At 37.7% G+C, this 10,698-nt stretch overlaps 1 protein-coding gene across 1 annotated transcript in view; it reads right to left on the bottom strand.

The window, feature by feature from the left end:
- Nucleotides 1–1,364: 1,364 nt before the first annotated feature.
- Nucleotides 1,365–10,698, bottom strand: part of LOC103799470 (gamma-aminobutyric acid receptor subunit pi-like) — a 33,612-nt gene continuing 24,278 nt past the window's right edge. The window contains exons 6-8 of the mRNA XM_009071793.1: nt 8,263–8,415; nt 7,216–7,409; nt 1,365–1,676 (exon numbers count right to left, since the gene is read on the bottom strand). Coding sequence (XP_009070041.1) covers nt 1,365–1,676; nt 7,216–7,409; nt 8,263–8,415 — 659 coding nt within the window. The remainder of the gene's footprint in view (nt 1,677–7,215; nt 7,410–8,262; nt 8,416–10,698) is intronic.

The following is a 10,698-nucleotide window of genomic DNA, read 5'->3' as shown; positions in this document are numbered from 1 at the left end:
CAGACCCAGTTATACAGTTAATGATCTGTAAATAAAGCTGCTCAGACCTTCAGTGACTTTCTAAAAGAATATTTAAGGTGAATTATCTCCAATTTAATTGGAAGCTAGAAAACTCTAAATGTTTACTTTATGCTTGTAGTAAATGTAAATCCCAAATCCAGTGTTAACACAACAGGTAATTTGTAACATGTGCATAACTATTTGAAAAGATTTAGGAATATTGTAAGCTTCAAATTTAAGAAACTAAATGCAGAGCTTTACCATTTGTCTCCTGTGAATTTTATAGGACTAAGAATTGAAAAGAGATCTGAGAGTCCAGTTTCACACTTCGTTTCCAATAAAGAAAGTCATACAATCTGTTCCTGAGTAAAGGGTTTAAGGTTGCATGTGCAACAGCAGAATGCTAAATAAATTTTAAAAACCAGATTTTTTTTTTGGCTGCTCATAAACACAGGAAGTCTTGATTGGATTTTTTGAATTTATTTGCTTTTATGTGAAAGCCAAAATAGCCACAAGCCACTACACTGTTCTTGAAGTTGCATTGCCTCAATAAGCCTTGCAAAAGGCATTAATCATAACAGCAGAGAAACAAATTTTCAGTACTCAACACATTTAGAAAATAAAAACACTGAGGGGGTTTTAGTGACCTAATAATTGTCCGCCAGTGTGCAATGAATACATCTGAGTATGTCCTCACTCAGGGAAAAACATCTATCTGGGTGTAAAACTTTTTGGCTCCAGTCCATTTCTATATTCTGCCCTGCATTTACTCAGAAAAGCCAATGATGCCTGTGGGAATTCTGTCTAAAGTGTAAAGAAAAGTTTTGATATGTATTTGTGACCTTACAAAAATGAATAGATTGTTTGGTTCTTGTTGATAGCCTATGCCTTCAAAATTGCTTCTTGCTGTGTAGCAAACTCACTTTGATCTGCAATTATACATTTTTCCTATATAATCTGGGAAATGTATGCATTATTGGCAAATCTAGAAGGAACTGAATATGGAAAGCATATCAAGAAAACAACACTTCATTAGGTATAATTTTACATTTATTCAATGCAGTTCAGAAACAAGTGTAATATAATTCTTATTTTACAAAGCTGACCATTAAATATTAAAAAAGGACTTATCGGCCTTTGATAAATAGTTTAATATGGGACTTGCATGCTAATAGGAAAGTCAGTTTCAGATGACAGACATTTAACTGGGGAAAAGTGAGTTAACAAGAAACTTTGTAGACATGCTTGAAAAAATGGCATGATCTTTCATATTCCTTTATCTAAATGCAACTTCTCCATTCTTGTGCAACTTTCCCTCCCATATCCACTTTCTAAACTTTAAACCAATTTACACATTAAAATATTTAGAAATACAAATAATATACCCAATAAAAAACGTTAATTACGATGAATGACAACGGGAAAGAAAATCTGGCATAGTTGTCTATGTGGTAAGGATTTTTAACATGGAAGCAATCAAAGATACAGAAAAGTCTTTTCATTACTGACATTGGTGAACTACACACACAATGTTTACTTCTCTCCCTTTTTCTGTCAATGATGATTTGTTTGCCCTTGTTTGAATCGATCTTGTTTGTATTGCCAGGGGCACTGCAACTGTTAGCAACTGCTGCCAGGACTCCATTCTTCTCTTCTTCAGCATCTTCATCATCATCCTGATAGGAAACAAACCAGCAGGTACTCAAGTGCATGTTTCATCACCTACTTACTTTACAGATGCAGCAAATGGGATTTTTCTTATGACTCCTCCTCTATCTCACTCCTCAACTTCAAGGACAAGCACCTACACACACCAGACAGCTCCTTTCAGCTTTCAAAGCCTTCATTTATGGGAAAAACACTGACTTAAACAACACTGTACTGCAAAAGCTTCAGAGGGACTGTCAAGCAAAGCTGGATTTGTTCAAATACAGACCGCTAACTTTACTTAAAACAGCAGCAAATCCATGAAATGCAAAACAATAGGATGTCTTCTGCCCAGTGCAAATCCTGGCAAAGGTTAGTGTCTAGCAAGTGGGTAAAGCAAAAGCCCCATCTTGGAGATGGAGAAGGTGGGGGAGATGCCAGACCAGCTAACCAAGCTGGTTGCACCCCAAATCAAGCACCCCAGAACACAATACATTCTTCTTGTGTGCAACTGGCTCCTCTGTTCTGGTGCTTTGAGATAAAAATCAAGTTACTTTTTTTAAAAAACTAAATGAAATAAAGAAGAACAAGCCTCACAACTAATTTAACACTAAATAGCTTGTGCTACTTTCTTTCAAGTCCTGAAACCCATGCTTTAAGTTCAAAGTTATGCTAAGGTTAAGCATATTTTTATGTGCTTCTCTGCATCAAGACGGGTCTTTGGAGAATGTTGTATAAGCCTTCTGGTGGGTTTTGTTTCTTTGATTAGAAATGGCTCAGAGCCATAAAGTTTATGTATGAAATCTTTACCCTTTGAAGTCAGCGGGTTTTCTGTTACTGACTCAGAGGACACAGGATTAGACATCAGCTGCAGCTTCAGCTCTAAAACTTCCTTGAATGTTCTGGGGTATTTAGTTTGCTTTGGGATATTGTAGAAACATCAGCAGCTCCAAGCTACAAAGACAGGCTTCAATTTTGTATCTATACTAAACCTAATTATGTATACTTGGAGGAGGGATCATTTTAATTCAGGTAGGCATATACATAATTTAATTTTCTCCTGATGATTTTGTTACCTCCTAAAGCAGTGGATGGCATAAAAGCAAGAAAAGTCTAAAAATTTTATTTGTGAAATGTAGAATGCAGAATCTCTTTCCTCTGACCAATTTGCTCTTTTCCATTTGCATCATGAGAGGAAACAGATTACACAAGGACAAACTTTAGAAAGGTTAAGATGTACAGCCCTATGTGCAGCCAGACAAAAAGCTCATTTAGAAGTATCCCAGCTATTAAAGTCAAAGAAGGCTCATTAAGCCACCTAAGTGGCTCTATGCTGGTGCAGGGTTGCTCTTCTGCCCAGGGTACATGTAGACAGCTCAGTACTTGAGTCTTTCTTCATCTAAAATTAGTAACACCCTTGAAAACTGAAGTGGAGTCTGGACAATGTCCTCAGACTGCTGTGAATCAGTGAGGTAGAACAAATGGAGCTAGAAAAAGGGACTACTACTGCTTTTCACTTTCAATTAAAAAAAAATCTGCTATATTTTATTAGAGAGGTATAAACATAGCTCAACACAACATGTCATCCTAAAAATACACTGACCACAAAACCTTGCTCATCCTCCACCTAGCCCCCCACCACTTTCGGTGAATTTTGAAACCAAAGGCCAAGATAAAAATCTGCCTATAAAGCATTAAAAGGATCAATCCATAAAATTCCAGTCTGAACCTTAACCAATCCTCAGGGTAGTACTAAAATTCAAACCTGGAGTTCTACTTGGGGCCTGACTCTGTTATAAATACTTCTCTCTTCTGCTTCAAAAAGTTCAGGCAGCCGAGGGGAGCACTGGGGATGGCAGAGGAGCCTTTGTCAGCAGCACCTGCCACTTGAAACAAGGCACCAGTGTGACAGCCTAGTGAACCTACTTGGCACTTCAAAAGTTAATAAAATAAAGGAACCTGACAGAAGAGTCCTGAATTTTTCCCCTGCTCTCATTTTTTAGAAAGGGATAAAAAGCAAACCATCTGTAGTTCAAAACCGGCAAGATCTGGGGCATTGTTCAGTGTAGGAGTCTATTTTTCTCTCAGGTAAGGCTGGCTACAAGTTGTTCAGAATTAGTTTTTGTGCAGAGCATGAAAGGACATTGCGTACGTGCCGTCCTTCCTTTCACATAACAGCATGTGAGCAATTCACAGGAGGATGATGTGCTATTAGGATGTTCTTGATTCCTTTCTGCTCCCCAAGAGGCAGTTATTACTTAAGCAGAAAATACCATGTGAGGTGCAGTGTAACAAGGCAGGGCAGAGGAGTTTACAGCAAAAGTGCTGTATCACACTGCTTGAAAACAAGGAAGGTAGACTAGGAGAGAACTGCTAGTTTGTAACAAACTGCAGGCTTATAAAGTGGGACTATCGAGGGAGTTTTCCAGCTTGTTATGGACAAATGAGTACAGTGAAAGACTAGGCTGATTTACATTATATTTTCTAAAAAATTGTGTTGTGAATGTTCAGCTGTGGCTCTAACTTTAAATGTCATGCTAAGTTTTTTCTGAATTCCAGCTGCCAATGAGAAAATGGCAGGTGACTCTAAAAAGGGCTCTGCTTGGATATCAAACCAGTACCAGCTAGGAAAGGTGCTGTACATTACCTGAAAAGTACTATACATGTCACCCACTACTGTGGCTGCTGGTTATACTAACTGATGTGTTTGCTGACATCCAACATCCAACAGAATTAAGGAAAGTTGTCACTTCCATTGGATAATAAAGCTCCTCAAGATTAAAAATATTTCAACCTAGATTGCTGCTCTCCTGGAGCTTATGCAGTGCTCATAAAGACTGCATGATGCTTGCACAGAAATGCCACAGATGCTGAACATTGCCCTTGCAATCTTATTTTCAGTTTTCAAACTGTTCTCTGTTCTGCCAAAAAAAGGTAGAGGTTTAGGTGAAAGACAGAGGACGTCCAAGGAGGAATTCTCTGTTTTATAAGAGGGTACAATTCACACCTTTGTACAAAAGAGAAGAAACTCAGGAGAGGCAACCTCTCCGTTTAGGCAGCCTGTTGTTATGGAGCTGATGTGAATGGCACATTCTGCCTGACCTTCCTTGCAGCAGGTGGTTCCTCTGCTTTTGCCATTAGCTTTGAAGTTTTCTCTGTGGGTCCTGGTTATCATGATGTAAGACACAGCAAGAGAGTGGATATGATGAGTTCTTTCACTAGTTTGTATTCTAAACTAAACAAACTGTATCTTAAGGGCTTCAAAATTATTTGATATGCCAGTGCCTAACAGCTTTAAAGAGCAAAGCGGGAAGGACGAGACTACAACTAATTCAAACAATTCAACTAATACAAGGCAGAGGGTGACATTTTCATTTTGATTCCTACATTTATTTACATAATTCCGAGTGCAAAGTTTGTATCAGCTCACATATGGGAATAACAAACTGGGAAGTGAGATTTCCAATTAACCTGTGTCCACAAGAGAATATGATAATGAGGACAACACAGTTACAGTGACGACACTCACACATAGATTGCTAAGTACCTGCTAGACAGTGACATGAGATATTAGCTGGTACTTTTGTCCTTGTGATGTTTTGTTTTCACAATGAGAAGTAAGAAATACAAGTCAGGTGTGCTCTCCATGGCACCCTGCTCAGTAAGTAGTGCTTGCCCTTCGCTACAGTAGGAAAAGGACATAACAGGCATTTTTCTTATTTTATGTAGTCTTGAGTTGATCTAGGACCAAGCAGCTGTCCCTTACCTTCCCTTATATCTTTAACTTTGTGTGGGCAAGAAGTGAGTTCACCTGGCATGCTCACTCCTGAAGCACAGCAGAAGGCAGGAAACAAGTTTGAAGCGAAAGACTATTCTGGTCAGGTCCATCACAAAACTTTACCATAAGTCTTTCTTCCTTCCTTATTTTAGGACCATACCTCCACTTTGAAGTCCACGAGTTCCCATGTCCACTCCATCTGCAAGCACTAGTACATGCTGCAGATGAAAGGGAATCTGACACAGGAAGGTGAAGGCAAGGGCAGACATAAGGGCCTTTCACAGATCCAAGGATGCTTAATCATCCAAGCACTTGAACACTTTACTTTCTTACCCAAACCTCCAATAAGTGTTTGGGGTTTTGTCCTGCTCTATGAGCAAAATGACAGCCACTTACTTCACAAGATGGATATGCTCAGAGGGAATTGTCCCCGGTGCTACCTTGCCAAGAAAAATTGCTTTCAGGCTTTACACTCAAATCCCCATTCAAAATGAGTGTTTGATCATTTGCAGACAATCCTCCCTTAGATGTTATCTCATAAAACCCACTGGGTGGCTCAGATCTATGTCCATTTTGCAGTCTTTCTCCACACACCTTGACCTAATGACAGCTTTGAACATTCTCCTGTGCATTTACAGAACTTATCTCTCATCCAAACAGCCAAAATCACTTATTAATTGATGAAGTATCTAGCCATAAACAAACCCTCACATATTGGCTGATCTTCATTGCTTTGAAGCTTCTCCATTTGAGCTCAATATCCTGCTTTTTGAGTCTATCAAGGAGCTTCACTTAGGCACTTGTGATGCTCTGTTCTAGTTTGGCTTAAATAGTTAACAATCTTTCTTCTTCCCTACAGTGCTCAACCAAACCTCTTTCTGCCTTTTTTTTGGTTATTCTCATTTTCCATCTTTGACTTCTTTTCTATTCATCCAGACATTTCATAAGCTGCTTAAAATTTTCTTTTCTATCATGCATATTAGATTCAGTTCCATAAATAAAAGCTGCAAGACAATCAGCTCCCAGCTTCCTTGTGATATTTTTTCATTGCTTATGAAAGCAGTGCTATACACTGGAGATGGAATATGTAACAAAACTTCTTCACAAACCTGTCCGGCTTATTTCAGCAAGATGACAACCACCAGACTCAAAAATGCCCATGTTGATTTAATCCATTTTTATTTTAAGTATATTTCACAGTATTTTAGAGTCATGAGAAACTCATTCGAGCAGCAAAAAGTGCTGTTATAATAATGATGAAGAGAAATTGAGCCCCAATCTGAGCTTCAGCTGCAGCTGTTGAAAGAGGAGGTGTGAGCAGAAGGTTATCAGGATCTGATGCACCCAATACATGAAGCTGTCTGCTAGCAAACTGATTCATGTTCTGTGCATGCACAGGAATGTGATACATTTTTTTAAAATATTGCAATAAGATTAAGTTACTGAGCTCAGTCTACTTTTTGAACTGTAAATAAGTATAAGCCATTGCCTGGGAGACAAGTGCCTGTGATATTTGTGATACATCTAGCACATTGTTTGATAAATGGCCATAAAGTCCATGCCAAAAGAAAGAATCATTATGGAAGGGTTTTTCAGTTTGTCTGATCTCTTCCAAAAGATTTCCAGGTATACAAATATTTTTTCTTTTTCTCAAGATTATCTGTTCCACTGTCATTCTAAAAAAGAAACTTCCTTAAATACTTTTGCCGTTAGTGCTAAGAGAATTCATTGTCTTTAGCAACTATCATTTAAGTCTAGCTTGTAGGACAACAACCAAAGACTTAAAATACCTTTGGAAGTTCCTTTGAATGGAGGTGATGCAGAGTGCAGAAATGAGTCACAGCATACTCTAACAGTGCTCCAAAGATGAAGCTGAAGCAGATACCGAGGTACACATCAATTGCCTTAATAAAGCAATTAGCATTTGGGAGTGAGGTCCTGGCTCCCATCATCAGTGTTGTCATTGTAAGGACTGTGGTAACACCTGTGGAATGCAAAAATATATGTTCTGGTGTAACATGGATAGCAATGAGGACTCCACTGCAAGGGCCCTGCTGCAAGAGAGCTCTTGCTGGAATGTGAAACTCCTAGTATGCCACAGCATTTAATGGGTTATGTTTTAGAAAGAAGACTTTCAAATGGACTTGTGATTCTTAAGTCAAATGCTTTAAAACAATATTAAAATGTTAATAAAGCTGAGAAGACTAGAAATTAAAATGAGAGAGATTTTTGTGTATTTATGATTAACACATTATTATTGCAAATCTATGCAAAGAGTCCCTTTAAAACATTCAGATATAATTTTGCTCAGTGCACTTGCCCATTGGCCTCATTTGATGTAAAATCTTCCTTTCTGCCCTATTCTGTAGGAGTGTTTTTCTCACCCCATCTGCAGCCTGATCAGAACTGATTTGCATTCTTTCCCTTTCAGAATATCCTTTATTTGAAATTAATTATATTTAATCTCTTATAATTCTCTTATTATTCATGTGTTAATTAGTATGTATCACTAGACCTCACAAAAGCCTCACAGTTCTGCCTGTGCACGCCATGTGTTTGAATATGTTTAAATTATTTCCAAAATGACAGTTTTTTCCTTTGCTTTCAGCAGCCTCCCCTGCTTCCAAGTCTCCTGTAGCTCCCAAATATATTTTTTTAAGGAACAGCAAGGCTTTAAGTAGAATCCACATTGTGCATTGTGGATGGCAAACAAAAAGAGTAATGCCATAAACCTCAGAAGTGTCTGCAACTTTGGGAAATGGATGCCATGTACGTGCAATAATGAAAGCATCTTAATGATTTAGCTCTTGGTTTGATTTGGTTTATCAGCTTCTCACCTATGCAGATTCTGGCTGGAACTGATGTCTGGCTTATCCAAAACGATACCCAGGAGAGTACAACCAGTAGGATTGATGGTACATATGTCTCTAATATGAAATACAAGATGTTTCTCTTGAGTTCAAAGTGAAACACTAGTTTGGGGTAATGTCCTGTGAAAAGAGCAGGGAAAAAATATTGTGAAGGTGCGATTCATAAGAAGTTCTTTGAAATAGCCACATGCATTACTTTTGTGCATTGCCATGCAGTAAAAGCTTAAAAAACAAGCTTGAAAAAAATTAAACATGGCACTGATGAGTTCAAATTGAAGACTCTAAACTGAAGGAAAGAATCAAAATACATAACACCCAGTCACCATATCCAGAGTTTTATTAAAGACACCTTGAATTGGAAACTAAGTGAAGATCAGTGAAGGAAAAAAAAAATCCATCAATGCATGGAGAGGATGTTCCATTATATAACACAAGACAAGGAAATTTGAAACTGCATCTGCATTTAGCTGTCACTATTAATAACAATGGATGTGCTGCTATATTACTAGCATAGTAACAGTTGTAATTTCATGAAGTTAGCATGGGCTTTGCCTTTAACTCTCTCATGTATCTGGTTTATTTTGCTTTTCTTTTCACTTTGTATTGCTCAAGATCTGAATCAGAGGGATCTGCTCTGATACTGCTGACGTACCTCGTATATTCCACTTAAAACCACGCAGTATCTTTGCATCTTCACTATCTATTTTTAGTTTACATTATTGCATTTCAGTGTTAGTGTTGCTATGAGCAATGTCACTGTTGTTGCACAAATGGTTTGCTACTAAGTGAGTGATTTCCAGTAGATGAACTTTAGGTTTCACAGATTAAAATACTGAATTGGCTTTCATAAGGGGACAGCACACTCTAAATAAAGCCTGAAATTGTTACCCAGCTCACTGACTGAGAAAAAAATGGCTATGTTTGGTCAATGGAAGCCCAGGATCTGAAATTGTTAGCAGTTCAACAGAACACAGGAAGGCAAAATCTTGCTTTTCACTAATTTAAATGAGCAGAAAAGATTTCTTATTCTGAAGTTCTGAGTTCAAAATTAAGTGTTAAAGTGTTTAACTTTTTACATTATTTTAACAACATTTGTACCAGAATAGCAGTGAGAGAGTGATGATCTGTAGTCAGATTGCTTTGGCTTCAGCTATTTTAATACAAAACATTAAGCTCTCCAGGATCTATACTTGCTTCCAATGCTGCATGTTGTGAGTCAGGACAGAACTACAGAACAGTGAATCCACTTTAACAACACCAATATATGCACAGACATGCTATTTGTGCATCCCTCAGGTTCACTGTGAGAGACACAGCCAGAGAAGAGTAAAGCTTGAAGTGCAAGTTATGGATACCAAGAAATGCCTTATTGCTCCCAGGCTAGATGGTTAAATTTCCATTTTTAAAAGCATTGTGTATAAATTGCATCAAGAGAACAATAAGGGTTCACAAAATTCTTAAAACCAGAAAGAATTGCTAGATTAAGTAGTCTGACCCAAAACACAAGCCATTAAATTTTAGCAGTTAACCTTTGCTTTGCACTCAATCATTTTCCTTGGAATACAGCCTTTCACACAGACATATAGACTTAGTCTGAGGGTATCTAAACACACAGCATCCACTATTTCTCTCAGCAAATAATTCTGTCTGTTAAAAATGTATGTCTAATTTCTAATATTAATCTGATTTCAGTTTTCTGCCATGTTGACTGCCTTTTCAGTAGTGAACTAAATAGCCATTAGTCAGTTCTTTCTCCTTCTGAACATACAAATACACTCTATTTATGGTTCTTCTTTGCAAGTTCAATATACTGAGGTCCTCAAGTGAAGAGGATAGAAGAAAGGATACCAAGATGAACATTAGACTTAAGCTATCTACATGAGACAGGAGGTACAAAGATATTTTATAGCATTATACCATTTTTATGTGAATGAAAGAACATTACACCACTGTACCTCTATCAAGACTGTGATTTTTACCAATACAGTTGTTTCAATGAAAGTTACTTGTCTCATCAAAACTGATTTTAGGTGTAAGCAGACCAAAGTAAAGCACTCCAAAGTTAAGAACTAAAAAACTTACAGCTGACTGTGCAACATTACTGCTTCTGTTTGCACTCATCCTTGCACTAAAACAAGCACTAGTGCTATGGAGAAACACTGAGTCTGTACAACAAAAGAAATACAGTTGTTTCAATGAAAGTTACTTGTCTCATCAAAACTGATTTTAGGTGTAAGCAGACCAAAGTAAAGCACTCCAAAGTTAAGAACTAAAAAACTTACAGCTGACTGTGCAACATTACTGCTTCTGTTTGCACTCATCCTTGCACTAAAACAAGCACTAGTGCTATGGAGAAACACTGAGTCTGTACAACAAAAGACTATGGCATAAAGTTAGGGAAAG

Source organism: Acanthisitta chloris, unplaced genomic scaffold (assembly GCF_000695815.1).
Source record: "Acanthisitta chloris isolate BGI_N310 unplaced genomic scaffold, ASM69581v1 scaffold14043, whole genome shotgun sequence".
Taxonomy (NCBI): Eukaryota; Metazoa; Chordata; class Aves; order Passeriformes; family Acanthisittidae; genus Acanthisitta; species Acanthisitta chloris.
The sequence above is the reverse complement of the archived record's forward strand: the minus strand, read 5'-3'. Positions and strand labels throughout refer to the sequence as shown.